Source organism: Rhipicephalus microplus, chromosome 5 (genome assembly GCF_043290135.1).
Source record: "Rhipicephalus microplus isolate Deutch F79 chromosome 5, USDA_Rmic, whole genome shotgun sequence".
In the NCBI taxonomy this organism is placed as follows: Eukaryota; Metazoa; Arthropoda; class Arachnida; order Ixodida; family Ixodidae; genus Rhipicephalus; species Rhipicephalus microplus.
The window spans coordinates 123,637,424-123,654,901 of record NC_134704.1 but is presented as its reverse complement, the minus strand read 5'-3'; the positions used below and the strand labels follow the sequence as shown (position 1 = coordinate 123,654,901).

At 44.1% G+C, this 17,478-nt stretch overlaps 1 protein-coding gene across 1 annotated transcript in view; it reads left to right on the top strand.

The window, feature by feature from the left end:
• LOC142817927 (26S proteasome non-ATPase regulatory subunit 6-like) overlaps positions 1-16,835 on the top strand; it is a 36,861-nt gene extending 20,026 nt beyond the window's left edge. The window contains exons 4-8 of the mRNA XM_075895897.1: positions 4,571-4,790; positions 7,065-7,173; positions 8,010-8,178; positions 10,720-10,825; positions 16,640-16,835. Of these exons, the coding sequence (XP_075752012.1) occupies positions 4,571-4,790; positions 7,065-7,173; positions 8,010-8,178; positions 10,720-10,825; positions 16,640-16,708 (673 nt within the window). The 3' untranslated portion in view covers positions 16,709-16,835. The remainder of the gene's footprint in view (positions 1-4,570; positions 4,791-7,064; positions 7,174-8,009; positions 8,179-10,719; positions 10,826-16,639) is intronic.
• Positions 16,836-17,478: the final 643 nt, after the last annotated feature.

The following is a 17,478-nucleotide window of genomic DNA, read 5'->3' as shown; positions in this document are numbered from 1 at the left end:
ATCGGCCTGTAATTCTTCAAGTCCTTGTCATCTCCTTTCTTATGTATTAAGATGATGTTAGCGTTCTTCCAAGACTCTGGTACTCTTCCCGTCAGGAGACACCTCGTAAACAGGGTGGCTAGTTTTTCTAACACAATCTGTCCTCCATCTTTCAGCAGATCTGATGTTACCTGATCCTCACCAGCAGCTTTGCCCCTTTGCATGCTCTCTAAAGCTTTCCTGACTTCTTCTATCATTACTGGTGGGGTGTAATCTGGGTTACTGCTAGTTCTTGTAGTATTAAGGCCATGGTTGTCACGGCTACTGTACAGATCTCTGTAAAACTCCTCTGCTATTTTAACTATCCTATCCATATTGGTAGTTATTTTGCCTTCTTTGTCCCTTAGTGCATACATCCGACTTTTGCCTATCCCAAGTTTCCTCTTCAATGCTTTGACACTTCCTCCGTTTTTCAGAGCGTGTTCAATTCTCTCCATGTTATACCTTCTTACATCGCATACCTTACGTCTATTAATCAACTTCGAAAGCTCTGCCAGTTCTATTTTGTCTGTTGTACTTGACACTTTCATGATTTGACGCTTCTTAATTAGGTTCTTCGTTTCCTGGGAAAGCTTGCCAGTGTCCTGTCTAACTACCCTGTCTCCAACTTCCACTGCACACTCCGTAATGATACTCGTTAGATTATCATTCATTGTATCTACGCTAAGGTTCGTTTCCTCACTAAGAGCCGAGTACCTGTTCTGCAGCGACACTCTGAATTCCTGTACTTTCCCTCTCAGTGCTAGCTGATTGATTGGCTTCTTGCGTATCAGTTTCTGTCGTTCCTTCTTCAAGTCTAGGCGAATTCGAGACCGTACTATTCTATGGTCACTGCATCGTACCTTGCCAATCACTTCCACATCCTGCACGATTCCAGGTTGTGCACTCATTATAAAGTCTATTTCGTTCTTATTTTCGCCATTAGGGCTCCTCCATGTCCACTTGCGGTTTTCTCGTTTTCGGTAGAAGGTATTCAAAATCCGTAAATTATTGCGTTCTGCGAATTCTACTAGTAGCTCTCCTCTGGCGTTTCTAGTACCGATGCCATAATCTCCTACTGCCTGGTCTCCAGCCTGCTTCTTCCCTACCTTTGCATTAAAGTCGCCCATCACTATAGTATACTGTGTTTTTACCTTACTCATTGCCGATTCCACGTCTTCATAGAAGCTTTCAACTGAAGCGTCATCATGGCTGGATGTAGGCGCGTAAGCCTGTACTACCTTCATCTTGTATCTTTTATTCAGTTTAATTACGATACCTACCACCCTTTCATTAATGCTATAGTATTCCTCTATGTTACCAGCTATGTTTCTGTGAATTAGGAACCCCACTCCCAGTTCTCTTCTGTCTGCCAAGCCCCTGTAGCAAAGGACGTGCCCATTCTGTAGCACCGTATAGGCCTCATCTGTCCTCCTAACCTCACTGAGCCCTATTATATCCCATTTAACACCCTCTAGCTCCTCGAATAGTACAGCTAGACTTCCCTCACTAGATAAGGTTCTAGCATTAAACGTTGCCAAGTTCAGGTTCCAATGGCGGCCTGTCCGGATCCAGAGATTCTTAGCACCCTCTGCTGCGTTGCAGATCTGACCGCCGCCATGGTCAGTTGCTTCGCAGCTGCTGGGGACTGAGGGCCGTGAGTTATTTGACGTAAGCATGTGGGAGGTAGTGGCCAGATACTGCACCAGGGTGGCCAATCCTTCTCTGGTGAGGGAGTGCGTTCTCGGCGGTGTTTGCCGGTGAGGCCGCACCCCAGGCCTCTTAATGCAGTTCCATCAACACGCGGGTTTTTTTTTTAATCCGGTTGGAAACTGCGCGGTACCGGGATTTGAACCACGGACCTCTTGCATGCGAGGCGGATGCTCTAACCACTACGCCATCGCCGCAACCTCTTCGACAATACAACCACTATGGAAATTAACACGTAAACCACGAACAGATACGAGCTGAGGTGTGCATTTAGTGTCCAGCAGGTGGTGGTAAAAATTCAGTTAAAGGGACGCCACAATCTATATTCTATGTGTGGATGATCATTATTCATGTTCCGTAAAGAACTTATCCGTGACCTGATGCATTGGTACTCCGTGCATGTGACTGTGTACCAAAAACTTATAAAGGGTCGTGCCTGTATCTTGCTTTTATAAATGATCGTGCCTGTATGTTGCTTTTGCACGGGTAAATTGTATTTTTTTTATTGACTTATACCAGCTTTTCTTCCCTAATAAGTCATACCATGATGGCAACAATTAACAACATCAGTGACATTAAAATATGTGAAGTTTTTCTAAACTGTTTTGCAATAATAGAAGCAAAATGCCTTCTCTAGATTGTGTTCATCTGTTAAGATGTGGCCAGAAGACTCAGATGCTGCTCCAACTTTAACAGGTTCAGAATCTATGGCGGCGACAAAATGCCCTCTCTAGATTGTGTTCATCTGTTAAGATGTGGCCAGAAGACTCAGATGCTGCTCCAACTTTAACAGGTTCAGAATCTATGGCGGCGAGTGCGCATGCAACAGCTGGTATTTTATGTCTACATTTACAAATGATACCATTAACATTTAGCTGCAAATGCACTGTGTTTAAGTTCATAGGAATTTTAAAAAGCTATCCCTATCGTAGTGCTGAGATGAAAAGGGCATGCCACGGCGATTGCATTTCGATAGAGCGAAATGCAGAGACGTCAGTGTACTGAGAATTAGGTATACATGTAAAAGAGCCCTAGGTGGTAAAAATTATTCAGGCACTCTCCGCTACGTTCGGGATAATCCTACTGTGGTACTTGTTCATAACCCCCGAATTTTCATATCGTTTTGGATGATACCATGGCGAGCTTCCTGCTTCGAGCTGCTTTTTTTTTCTCTCCCAAGTGCTCATTTTCATACGGACGTCAGGTGTTTATGAATATTAAATGCTAACAGCAAATGCGTGAAAGCCAAGCTACCATCGCGGAAGCTTGGAAAGCTAAAACACCGAGGCTGTTCCATACACAACCCCTGTGATAGCAGCTTTTACATTGCTTTTGAAGCTCAGCTGTGTCTCTAACGGCGGCCGTGGGCTCCAATGAAACTGAGGCGGCATTTTCGTGACCATAAGAAGCACTCGATGACTCTGAATGGCTCTGGTATAACCAAGATACCATTTTCCTAGTAGAAGTCCTAGAAACTTGTTGCTGGGCTAGTCGTTGCAAGTTAGAATCTTCCGAAAATAAACAGAATATGTAGACTGCCCTTGTACTGGAATGAAGCCACGGCACTGATAAAACAGACACCACAGAAAGTGTACAGGACGTGCGTTTCCGTGGTCTCTGTGTTTTAGCATGCTGCAGCTTCATTGAATGTAACACACACACTAGCCCAAGAGTCTTGTACTTGGTCCCTCATCTACGCCTTCGTGTTGTGTTTCGCCACTTTCCCGAGTTTTAATTATCCTATCACTACCAGATTTCAGGGAGGAGGGGAGGGGCATCCATGCATGACGCCATCTCTCGATGGAAGCAACGACGTCCTGCCAAAGCTGAATAAGAAATAGGCGAGAGAAAAAAAACAACTCCTGAAACAAGTTAGTAATCAAAAAGGACTCACGAATCTATACAACAGAGACCTACTGGAACAATTTGGTAAACTTGCAGTATTTCGCTACAAATCGACTGGCTTCTAAAGTCTTGAACAGTCTGGAAAGCCACATGGTTCGCAGCGCGACAGTGTGATTTGAACAGAATGTTAATTTGTCTGTTGTACAGAACGGGGAATCATTTTTGATAACCATCTTTTTTCGTCAGACATGTTTTTTTTTTTTTGGCCGGTTTGCCGTTCAGTCACGACAGACCACTGCTGTCTCTGACGAGAGATGGCGCGACGAGCACGTCTCTCTTGTTCTCTACTGTTTGAGGCAAGGACGGGAGTACTGCGAACCAAGACATATCGGGCCAAATACGAAGGGGTAGACACAGTATGCAGTGCGTGTGGAGAGGAAGAAGAAACTGCCGAACACTTGATAATGTTCTGTAAAGGGCTTCACCCTATAGTTCAGGATAATGGCGCAGAATTTTTCAAAGCACTGGGGTTTAGGGACCGGGAGGGCAAAATAGACTTTAAGCAAGTAGACTTAACTAGAAGGAGGTTATCTGATTGGTGGCTAAAGTCAAGGCACGAGTGAAAATAAAACTCTTCACTGCAAAGTACGAATCCTCAAACTCACTTTTTATGGAAAAAATAAACAAATATAGTTTTGAGTTCATTAAGTATTACGGCTTGGTAACGCTAGCCACCGCCCGATCTAAAGGGTACAGCCATATCCATCCATCCATCCATCCATCCATCCAAATCCTATTCATGTGTATCTAGAAACGGGAGCGTGGCATGCAAGGTGGGCACTTATCTGTCGTCAGGCACAGCCCTAAAACAGCGCCACTGTTAGAAATCGTTTGTGATTAATGGGGAGCAAAATAGCCACTTGTTTATAAGCTAGACTACTGTAAGCCAACCGTAATCGAAGAGTTCTATCATATCATCTTTCGCGCGTTCTTGCAGCCTGGTTGAAGAGCGCGGTGACTGGGACCGTAGGAATCGGCTGAAGGTGTATACGGCAGTGTACAGCATCGCGCTGCGGGACTTCAAGAAGGCCGCCACCCTGTTCCTGGAGACGGTGTCGACCTTCACCTGCTACGAGCTGATTGACTACGAGCGCTTCGTCACCTACACAGTTCTGACCTGCGTCATATCCCTTCCCCGCGTCGAGCTCCTCCAGAAGGTGAAGCGGCTCTGGAAAACACTCTTTTAGCATGCCTTTCACTCTTCCTCTTCTTTCTTTCACGTTTCTTCGCTCTCTTCGTCCCTAAAAACGCTATGCCACGCACCCGCATCAGGAGGCATAAAATAGCGTCATTTTTACATCTTCATCTTTCACTAAACCCCTCTTTCCCGCTGGGAACTACTTGATAAACTGAGTGGCGCGTGTCATAAACCAACACAGGCGTGACGAAATGGATTTAATGGTTTGATCAGAAAGAAAGTTGCCCTTCGTCAATTATTTGTAAGAGTAACTACAGTAGTGTGCGAAGCATTTGTCACAGTGAGCATGGTCCACATAGTAGTGGACTTGTGTTACCTTACTAGGTTGTACGCAACAATGACAGTAGTTTTTCCAAAATGAGCCGAAATTGGTTAGCAGTTAGTCATCGGCACTGATATAATTCGAACAAACTTGGTATGTCTCACATATATGATATGCAAGCATCAACTCAGTGCATGTACGTCTGCGCTATTGTATTACTCTTTAACCTATTTCCATACTGAGGGAAAGTGTCTCGACTTATGGTAGCATGTCATCTATTTATGGTCAGTGGTACACACTGTGACTGAGCTTCGTCACGCTGCAGTCAGGCAGCTTGTTCCCACCACCATATTTCCTCTTGCTCAGAGGAAATGAACTGATCTGATCTATTTGAAACAGTGCACTTCTATAAATTGATTATTGCTATATTATGTAGTTCATCACAGTTATACCATCGTATCTGATTCTGTACTATAACTTACATGATTAAAACTTTTGTGTTCATTGGAGCTAGACAATATATTTAACAGCGAAGTGGTTTAGCAAATCGGTTCTAAGTAGCCGATCCAGTAGACTGTCATCGTTATAAACGGATATGTGTTACAGAAGTTGGGTAAATGCTGCTACTCTCTATTAATCACTAAATATGAAGAAAGCAAGAAAATAAGTGGCTGCGAAGTGACGGTGCGAGCCGAAGACCTCGGGTGGGCTCAACAAGAAAATACTAGGGAACGGAAAAGGCAATGGTGGCTGCGAGGAGACCTAGAATCCATGGAAGGCCAGCGCCAACGACGACGTGGCCGTTGATGCATGATCAGCGCAAACGCTTGGTTTTGACGCGAGTTCTTGTCTCTGAAGTTTAGACACCCGTGTCGAGTCTGTCAGTGCCTGCGGTTCACGTCTAACCTTTCTGCACTGAGAATCAACCTAGCAACAACCTAGAAGTAGCCTACAACCTGAATCACCTCGTTGAGACCTAGAAACACCCAACGAGCTACCAGACTGGTCTCCAGAATCATCCAGTTTCATTGTTTAAAGCCTTTCGCGGCTTAGCGCAAGGTCTGTAATTTTTTTTTTGTGCTACCCCAGAACCTGTTTCTGAAAATTCACATTTTGCAGGATGCCACGTATTGAAATCTTCGGTAGATGATCTGAAATTCTTGCGGGAAAGACACGTCACCAACTGCCGGATCAAAGGCTCTCAGTGTTCATTCTTTTCATTAGTACTAGTTATCAAATTAGGGAGGCAATCTAATAAAATTAATTTCCTTTAACAAAGACTGACAGGGTCCGTTAAGCGTTCTCTTATGATGTCTCTAAGGCGAAAGTGGCCCTCTTTTTCTTCACAAGGGTGGAGGCTCGGGCTTGCTGGAAATTCATGATGGTTTACTACCAGCGCGAGAACACACGGACGAAAAAGCGAACGACGCACGCGCTTTCTTCTCAGCTCATCGTATCGATGCCATCTTTAGAAAGCTTTCTGCCCTTTAAGTGGTTTTGCACTGCCTCCGAGATCGTTGGCACTTCAGCAGGCTTTGCACGGTCTTTGTGATCAGTCCACCTACAACAAAACTGCGATGACGTGAAACGACGCCACCACATAACGTTACGTCACAGTGACGACGTAATCGCATCATAATGTTGCCATCAACGTTGATTATTTGTGACATCAGTAAGTCATGATGATTTCTTGCATAACTCGGTCCCCGACGCCACGGGATGCCAACGTTGACGGTCAATTTTCGCACTTGATGAGGTGACGAAGGTTGCCGCCTTAAATTCCGCTGATCTCAGAGGGCACGCACTTAAAAAAACGCATGGCTTAGTTAGCTGCAATGCCGGGAATAATTTGTTTTATTATTGGGAAGCTTGCTCTTTTGCGTATAATTGTTTGGAGCCTAACCCGAATGCTTGTGACAGGTATACGAGATGTGCTACATTATTGTCTTTTTTTTTTGTTTGTTTGCGCAGGTTGTCAGAGGAGCCGAGATCCTGGAAGTTTTGCATGGCATACCAGACATTAGCGAGTACCTGTTCTCTCTCTACAAGTGCCGCTATGCCATCTTTTTCAGGAAGCTCGGTGAGCAACTTTCACCTGTTCAATTTCATTAATTGCTTCTCTATCTTCACAGTGTCTGTTAAAACTTCCCGCATGATTCCAGACAGACAACAAGAGGTACAGTTAACTCGAACACCTACTACTTCTAGTCTAGTGTCCCGGGCACTTAGCGTGCCAGTGTTTCCGAAGATCTTTTGTTCTGTACGAGGCAGAACCCCTCCTGCCGTCTACATTTCGTACACTCCCTGCGAATCAGCTTCATTCTCGACTAACACTACAGGTGCCCTGTATGACTCTTCTCTCTATGAAATCCTGCAGTAAAATGAGATTCGGCGCCCAAACATTTTCACAGAGCAAAGTATGTTCGATGGGGACCAGGAAACCTTTATTAAACAAAGACCTAAATGTGCCTCATTTTCAAAGGAGGTAGGTGCGCCACCTTCTCCTGCCTCTAAGCACTAAGGTGCAGTTCTGTGCTATCTTCCTCCAGGATCGATCCACCTATATTATCAGTTTATACTCTCACGAATGTGGTTTGTCATGCCGAAATACTGGCTCCAGCGCCATTTTTCGTTCCACTTTTTAGAACTCCTCTTTTCATCTTCGTTCAAATTTGTCTCGTGTGTTCACGTAAGATCCTTCATAGCAACATCTATTTTATTATCTAACCAAATCAATTCGCCTATTTATTATTCCGTCTGCCTATACCACGGCCGCTCTTTCCTTATAATGACTGACACTTCCGTGTCGAAAAACAAGTTTTAACACTACCACACAAACATTTTCTCCACGTGTATATGCATGTCGGGGCCAGTCGCGTGTGGGTGCGACAAGTGTTTTTATCGTGTGCGTTGCAGCATACGTCGAGCAGATGCTCCTACGCGACCGCATCTGGGCTCCGCACGTGCGCTACTACGTGCGCGAAATGCGCATCTTGGCCTACTCCCAGCTGCTGGAGTCCTACCGCAGCCTGACGCTGCAGTACATGGCGGACACCTTCGGAGTCACCGTGTCCTTCATAGACCAGTGAGTGCACCTTTCGCGAGTCTCACAATGCGATGTGCATTGGATCGAACCTGTATACGCATCTTAAAGGAGCCCTGCAACACTTTTTCACTGCGGCTTGGTAGGGAAGGCACTACCGATCGGTAGTTCAAGCTCGTGGGAACACGTGAGTCAAACATTAGAGCGCAGCACGTGGCCTGCAATTTACAAATAATTTTTAAAGTTGGCTAGAAATGGATCGCCTTTTCTTTTACAGATTATGCCATATACCTTAGTGTTAATAGACGGACTCTAGAGGAAAAGCAGGGCCGGAAAAGCCATAACAACGAAAGCGCTGACACCTTGGAATGTTGTCACTGTTTCCATCCCAATACTTCAGACAAGTACTAAATTTCCACATTTAGAGCGCTCCAATTTTCACAATACAAATCTTAAAGAAACGTGTTTCTGTATTATAAATAAATGAATATTGCACAACATTTATATCCACTACTTTTAGGAAAGATAGAGTAGCCGTTTATACAATTTACTAAGCGCGAAGAGGAGTGTTTGCAGGTTCATTCAGTAGATGGCGCCACGATCTTTGTAACGTTGAAAGTGTGGTGATGCGGCGTGCGGTCGATTGCGCCACCGGGCGTTCATGTTTCTTTTCTTGCCGCGGACAAAAACTACTTCATTTTTCAGTCTTTTACTGCGATGTAACATATATCCACGAAACAAAAAAAAATGCAAGGTGTTTTTGCAGCATGCAGTGGCGACTGCAAGTGAACGTCACCCGAAAGTGGAGTATCAATCCATCATGACGGCGCCCAAGCGGTTATAGGTTTTAAAGCACGGGCCCTATGTGCAGCTTGTTCCCTAAAGTCTGTATATTAAAGCTATGCCATATACCCAAATGATCACGTCATACACTCTCATATCAAACCTTTCAGTGATTTGAGCATCGTGAGCGGTGTAGTTACCGTGATCGCCGTGGGATGCCTCCACGTGCCCGCGCATCCACGATCCCACTGGAAGTGAGACATGCGTTTGAAGAAAAACGAAAAAGAAACGCTGAAGGTCATAATGTGCGTATGAGGTAACTTTTTTTTCTCCGTTTCACCCCTCTCTCCTTAGCTACCAGCTCGCTCGTTGGTACTAGATTAGATAGAAAGCAATTGCAGTGCGCGACAAATCTCTCCGACTCCGTTTTTACATGGCGGTTTCTAAAAGATTTTGCAATGGTTGACTCTGGAGGCAAAGAACTTTTTTAATGAATCCATTCGATCATTACTTGAAGTGTTCTAGAGCCCCACTAATCTACAGTTATTTTAACGTAACTAATACCGGCGTGTTCTAAACAACTTTCTCTGTAAATCGAAAATCGTGCTAGTGACCTTTGCACATCATTCTGGTTCCAATGTTTTTTTTCTTTTACAGTGATACTAAACGGTACATGTAGATGGTCACAGCGCATCCCACTTTTGTAATGACGACCATTTTTCGAGACATGGTTGGTGATACAACCAGCCGTGTACAATCCAACGCCATTATCAGTCTGACATACGCCCACATTTAACCCGCCTCTGGCCACTTATGCACACCACATTATCTCACCTACAAAACAAACTTTGTCTCTCCTTAAACGCTTGCCTCCTTTTGGAATCGTCTGTTACTGTTAGCGATCAGTGGTTATCTTGCTTCCTCACTGCATGATCTGCCCGCATCTACTTTTTAATAGTGAAACTCTCAAATGCAGAAATAAGACGTCCGTCAACAGAAAAGACAAGACTGTGCTGCGCCATTGCCATAGCAAACGCGACAGCTGCGCGCCACTCCTATACTGAAAACAGCCGATCCTTCGCCGCACCAGGGAGCCGCCGGCGCCGAACCGTCGTTAAATCATTCGCCACCGTTTTTTACACCGTGAACAACGGCGATTTTAACACACTCAGAGGGGCAAGCTTTGCGTGTATACTTCATATCCAACCATCGCCGTCTCTTGGCTGCCGCTTCTTCAGCCAAGCCCACTGGATTCTAATGTGGCCATCGTTCAGATTCACGTGCTGCTCCCCGACTATACCTGAGGATCAACCAGCTTCGCTGTGCCATGCTTTGCGCAAGCCTGAGCAATCTTTTTGTGTTATTTTTCCTATTGATTTGGACAAAGAAAAAATGTTTTCAACACACGGTTGCAAAGCATGAAGTGTGTCTAAAAAGCCTAGCGCTTGAACAAAAAGTCACCTGCGCATTCGTTGTCGATGTTGCGTTCAGAACATGCACGATCACATATTCTTGAGACAATTGATTACTGCAAGTGCTGGCGGCTTTCTTCTTGTCATGCGGGTCGAGAATTTTGTTCATTGAACCACAGCTGCTTTTTTTGCGTCATTGCTGGTGTAAGATGTCCTTATTAAGCATCGAGCTTCGTCGTGTGCATGCCGATGGTTGCCTCATTTCAGTGCAACACGACGCAATACCCGGAACACGCCACTGACTTGGCAACGCAAGGATTGAAGCGTACATCATGAAAAGGAAAAACGCCAAGCAATCAAACGATGCTGTGCTATAATCTGCATGCAGGGAGCTGGCGCGCTTCATCGCGGCCGATCGTCTCAACTGCAAGATCGACAAAGTGGGCGGGGTGGTGCAGACAACGCGGCCTGACATCAAGAACCACCAGTACCAGGTGAGACCGCTTGCTCAAAGTTCACTTTTCGAGCTTCCTGAACCGCACAGAAACCGCGGGTATGGCAGGCGAAGTGCATGCCATGTAATATAAACGCTTTGCTTCGTCAGGACTGGTAACCCAGAGACTTGGTTTCTGATAACCACATTTCTAATCTATAGGCAATATAATAGGACCATCTGCCGACATTTTTGGTATTTTAATGACGTAGCGGCAAAGAAAGGCATTGTCGACGGCTCAGGGGTTAGACCGTAGCTTGTGTGATGCTAATGTGCGTGTTTCTCTCCGACCTGCGGCGCATTGTTTGTTTTTTGCCCACTTTTATTTTAATTTTTATCATTTATTCATTCGACTAAATAAAAATGAAGATGTAAACACGTCATTATTTTCATTCAAAGATTTTTTTTATTTCGCCACTCTTTGCAACAAGAAAAAATTTTTTCCTACCTTCTCATCCTCTATCCTAAGTCATTGCGCTAAACGTAGATGTAATTATTAGTACTTATATCTGAATTCAGACTGAGTACCAGTGTCTACTGCTATATATGTTTGCCAGAGTTTTGATTACCACTCCAAAAAGCCAACGAAATACTATGCAGCCCTAAAGAAGCATCTGTCTATTCATCAGCAGTTGGAAACTTTTCGCATTTACCTTTCATTCAATCAAACCATCCACGACGAGTACACTCATTATAACAATCACATAAAAGTAGCCGAAATATTCATAAAGCAGGTCGCGCAACAAGTCAGCTGACAGGAAGCGTCAAAATGGAAGGGCTAAAAATTTCAACAGTACGGACATTTTGAAGCAAACAATGTTGAAATTGAGCGAGAGAGAAAGAAGCTAGGGAAGAATGTGTGCATGAGAAGGGGGTTCATCCAGAAAACTAAGCTGGGCTAAGCTCGCGAGGCCCAAAGTTCGAAGCATCACTGGTTTATTTTTATTTTGTTAACAAATATAGAGTTTCAAACAGACTAGAGGAGGCCAGGTGAGCCACCAGTAATGTGCAGCTGAAAACTAATAGGCGGTCAGGTGGTATTGTACAGTGCTAAAAAAGTGTATACCAGAACCTACTACTTAGAGATAGCGCGGCAGCCTAGCGTCCCATGACCAGATTCGGTTTCAATGCATATGCCGGACCATTCCCAATTGCATACTTATTTAAAACGTGTGTTGAACCAATCATTAAAACAAGGATGTATGGGATGCGTCCTCACTGGCGACCACCTGCCGGTAAGTGGCCGCTCCCTCCCATGGACGTACCAATCAACCCTAGGCCATCTGTTGCAGTGTCTGCGAAGCAACTGTCTAAGGCGGGGGTCAGACCTGCGACGCAGCGGAGGGTGCTAAGAATCTCTGTGTCTGTAGAGACCGCCATTGCAATTTGAACTCAGCTACATTCAATGCTAGAACGCTATCTAGTGAGGTAGTTTTGCTGTCCTATTCGAGGAATTATAGGGTGTTAAATGGGGTGTAATGGGGCTCAGTGTAGTAAGCAGGACACGTGAGGCTTATAGAGTGCTGAAGAATGGACACGTGCTATACTACCGTGCGCAAGTTGACAGAAGAGAACTAGGCGTGGGGTTTCTTAGACACAATAATATCGCTGGAAACACAGAGGCATACTGTAGCATCACTGAGATGATGTCAAGTATCAGAATTCAGTTTATTAAAAGGTACAGTGTGAAGGCGGTCCAGGCCTGCCCACCTCGATAGAGCTACGATGGTCATTTGGTTGAACACGTTTACGAAGCCCTAGAGTGAGTAATTAGTAAAGTATTTAGTAAAGACATAGCATACTATACTGATGGGTGACTATAATGCCAAAGTAAGCAAGAAAGAGGTCGGAGACCATGCAGTGGAAAAATACAGCACGGACTATAGAAATTCTAGAGGGGAGCTACTGCAAGAGTTTGCTAAATGTAATAACTTGTGCATGTTGAGTACCTTCTTCAGAAAACGAACTAAGTGTAAGTGAACGTGGCGGAGTCATTATGGCTAAACTAAAATGAAATAGACTTCATTCTGTATGCGCACCCAGGCATTGCACAGGAAGTAAGAGAAGTTGCGAAGATTCGATGCAGTGAGCATAGAATGGTAAAAGCTTGAATTCACCGAGATTTTTAAAAAAATCAAAGGCATAAACTGATACGCAAGAAGCCAAAAAATGAGCTACTGGTGAGAGTGAGAGTACGAAAATTTAGAGTTCCTCTTCAGAATAGATTTGAGGCACTAAACGAGGTAACCGACGTTAGCGTCGTTGACACGATGAACGATAATCTTACTAGTATCAGAGTGTGCAATACAAGTCGAAGGTATAGCCACTAGACAGGACACTTACAACTATCCCAGGAGATGAAAAAAAATCTCATTAGAGATAACAAACAATGAAAGCCTTGAATGCAACAAAAAATAGAGCTAGTGGAGCTTTCGAAGTTAGTCAATAGCCGTTAGATAGCCAACATCAGATGAAATAACATAAAGAAAATTGTGCAAGCTGTAAAAGTGGCAGAAGCCTAAAACCTGCAAAAGCAAACGTATGCATAGGCAAAAACAGATATATGCATTAAAGGACAAAGAAGGCAATTTTATAATATGTATAGGATAGGATAGTCGAGGTGTCGGAGGAGTTTTACAGAGAGTTGTAGAGAAGCCAGAAAAACCAGGATGATATTGTAAGAAGCAATAATAGCCCAGAGGACTTTGACATGCTACCTGTAATGACAGAAGAAGTAATGAAAGACCTAGAGAGAATCCAAGGAGCCAAAGCCACTGGTGAGAATAATGTAACAGCGGACCTTCTGAAAGATGGTGGAGAAATTGTGTTGAAAAAAAAAACGGTCAATTTATATACGAAGTGTTTCTTCACGGGAAAGGTAGCAGAATCTTAAAAAACGCCAACATCATTTTAATCTATAAGAAAGAAGACGTCAAGGACTTCAAAAATTACAGGCCCATCAGCCTACTACCAATTACTTACAAAAATAATAGCTAAATAATCAGGACGACATTAGTGTTCCATGAATCAAAGAACCAAGCAAGATTTCGTACAGGCTACTTCACAATAGACCATATTTATAGTATCAATCAGCTGACATACAAATGCGCGGAATACAAAAAACCGCTACACATAGCCTTTATAGGTTACGAGAAGGCGTTTGACTCAATTGAGACATCAACAGTAATGCAGGCACTTCGGAACCAGGGCACCGACAAACCCTACATAATCATACTGGAAGAAATCTACAGGGGATCCACAGCCACCATAGTTCTCTGTAAAGAAAGCAAAAAAATCACAATAAAGAAAATTGTAAGGCAGGGAGACACTATCTCTCCAAGGCTATTCGCCGCGTGTTTACAGGGATGTTTTTAGAGCCACAGATTAGGAAGAGTGCGGGATAGGAGTTAACGGAGAGTGCCTTAGTAACCTGCGATACGCTGAGGACATTGCCTTGATGAGTAACTCAGGGGAAGAATTACAGCGCATGATTACTGAACTCGACATGCAAAGCAGAAAAGTATGTCTCAAAATTAATGTGCACAAAAATTTTTGGCAATCTCGGCAGAGAACAGCGCTTTGCGATAGGCAGAGAGGCGCTGGAAGTTGTAAAGAAATATGTGGACTTAGGACAAATAGTAACCACAGAGCCGAATCATGAGCGTGAAATAACTGGAAGAATAAGGATGAGTTAGATCATTCGGCAACTGAGCATTCTAAAGTAATGAATCTTAGTCTATCACTAAGGCTTAAGACGTAGATGTATAACAGCTGCAACTTGCCGGTACTTACATACGGATCAAAAACCTGGAGGCTTACAAAAAGGATTCAGCTTAAATTGAGGACGACACAGCGAGCGATGTAAAGAAAAATGATAGGTGTAGCCTAAAGAGAGAAGAGGAGGGCAGAGTGGGTCAGAGAATAAACCGGGATTAAGGATATGATAATTGAAATCAAGAACGAGAAATGGACGTGGGTTGGACACGTAGCGCGCAGGCAGGATAACCACGGGTCATTAAGGGTAACTGACTGGATTCGCAGAAAAGGCGAAGGCACGAGGGAGAGACGAAAAGTTAGGTGGGCCGGTGAGATTAAACACTTCGCAGGTATAACGTGGCTGCAGAAAGCACAAGGCCGGGTTGATTGGCGGATCATGGAAAAGGCCTTTGCCCTGCGGTTACCGTAGTTAGGCTGATAATCATGATGATGATGTCGTAATTATGCAGTGGTTATTCGAAACATACGCGCCACGGTGGTCTATTGGTTCCGGTAGCTGTTCAACCAATACCGGCTGCAGTGGCCCCATTTAAATGGAGCGAAATGCTTGAGGGCTGTAAACCATGTGGCGTCAGTGCACAGCACACGGGCTTGAAAACTTGTAGCGCAGCTTTATCGGCTTTCTTGATTTTGTAAAGTGAATCTGTCTTCCGGTAGCTTTGCGAAAGTTTTCGTAAACATATTTACGCTAACTTGGCCTCAACTTTTTCAGCAGACCTTCAACTAGAGCCTAAAGCTATTCTGTTTTAGGGGCGAAGCTCCTTATGGTGTGGCTTGTGCGTCCCTCGTAGTACGTAACCACCAGTGGCACATACCCGAAATAGCGGTCCTTACAATGTCTGCTGGATGGGGGCACTTGTATATGATGAATACATGATGAAAAGATGTGAGATGGCTGTGCTTGGAGTTTTCACTAGACATATGGACGGACGAACAGACTGACACACGCACGGACGGACAGACAGAGGGATGGCCGCAAAAAGAAATGGACGGACAGACAGACGAATGAACAAACGGACGGATGCACCAAGGATCACACAGATAGGCGGACGCAAGAACAAATGGACAGACAGACTGACGAACGCTGCGCCCCACCAATCATCATTCACTCCGTGGATATGCTGTGATTTTTTTTCTCAGCCTTGTTGCGATAGTAATTATTTGATAAGCACTAGCTAATTACTGGAAGTTCATTTTCACCTTCCAATTCGACAACTAATGTTCATAAAGGAATATAAAATAGTTTTTTGCGACGTTTATATTGCTGTAGTCTGTTAAGAGTGCATTTTATAAAGAACAACGTAGTTCTGAAAATCAACTTTTTCTATTGCAAGTTACCATAACGACCGGCAAAAAATACCAAATCCCAGTGTGGAAATTTCTTCTTTTATAATTTATATATTTGAAATACATGCAAATTTGATATCTCACTTCAGGTACGCATATGCGTGCCAATTTTCACTAAACGTTTTTCAAGACCCTCATGCTTTCTTAGTCCCCCAAGAAGGTCTTCCCCACGCATTTAATCATTGCACCTTCTTTGCCGTCGTTTTCTTTAATTTACAAAGTCATGGCCATGCAGATTATTTTACCATATTGTGGCAAAGGAACCTACCAAAATGGTACATTTCTCAATTTTAACCACGGAAAGCGTGGGACCGAAGGCAGACCAGGGAGGGAAACAATCGAGAGCCGAAAATGGGACACACAGGACAGGCTCTCCTACGTGCTTCTCTATACATTCCTCGTCTGCGTACCTGTCCTGTGCGCTTGTCCTTTGTGACTATAATGTCCCCGTTTTTGGTGCTCTGTTTTACATAAAGTACGAACCAACTTGCCCAAACACCCATCTTGTTGAGCGCTTGGGAGAAGCGCCTGATATTCATAATTTAGACCTGTGTCTGCAATACATATTCTAGCACTACTCTGCCTTATCCCTTTGGTCACGAAAGGCTGCCATATATGTGGCACTTCCGTTTGGGTGTTGGGGCCTTTAGTATTATTAAAAGAACCCTGACGAACTCTTCTTATTTCGCAGGCTTGCATAAGGCAGGGAGACATTCTTCTCAACAGGATACAGAAGCTCAGTCGCGTCATCAACATCTGAGCATCCCTGGCGGACCACTTCGACTCTTCGCGGGCCCCTCCTCGCAAGTTCGTTGACTGTACGGCACCGCCCTCCTGGTCCTTCTCATTTTTTTTCCTTTAGGCAATAAAAGCTTTCTTTGCAGTGCCTTCGTCTGGCTGTTTTTTCTTACGAACAGTCTTGCCGTCACCATAACATTATCGGCTAAACATTAGCAGAGGGAGACTAAAAAAAAAGCAACTGTGCCAGCTTCACAGTAGTGGTGACAAGTCTGAAAGAAAAGTGAGGCTGGGTGGCCTTCATCGCATCTTTTTTTTACTTTCACCTTTCCCTTTCTTGTGTTGTTTTGTTTTTTGTCTTCATTTCTGCTTGTCTCTTTCTGGCTCTTTGTATCTCTGTTCTATACGTTTTTTTTTCTCTCCGTTCAATTATTTACTTTGTTTCTCTATTTCTCTCACTCTTTGGCTCCCTGTCTTGCTCTGTTTTTTTTCTATTTCTTGCTTGTGATTCTGTTTCTAAGTGTTTCTCTCTCTTCCTATGTCCTCCTGTGTTTTTCTCTCTCATTATGTATCACTTCGTTTTGTTTTGCTTTCCCTTTCGATGCCTTTATATGCTTTATGTCTATTAGTCCACGCGACCGCGGTAAATAGCTTGTTTCTCACACATGCTGGTGGAAAATAGGCTTCGTTCGAGAGGAATATAAGCCAGGCCTTCTGCTTGGCAAGCTGAGTTCAAGTTCTACCTCAGACTCACGCCGCTGCTTGAAGCAGCTACGAAGAAAAAAAAGGGCT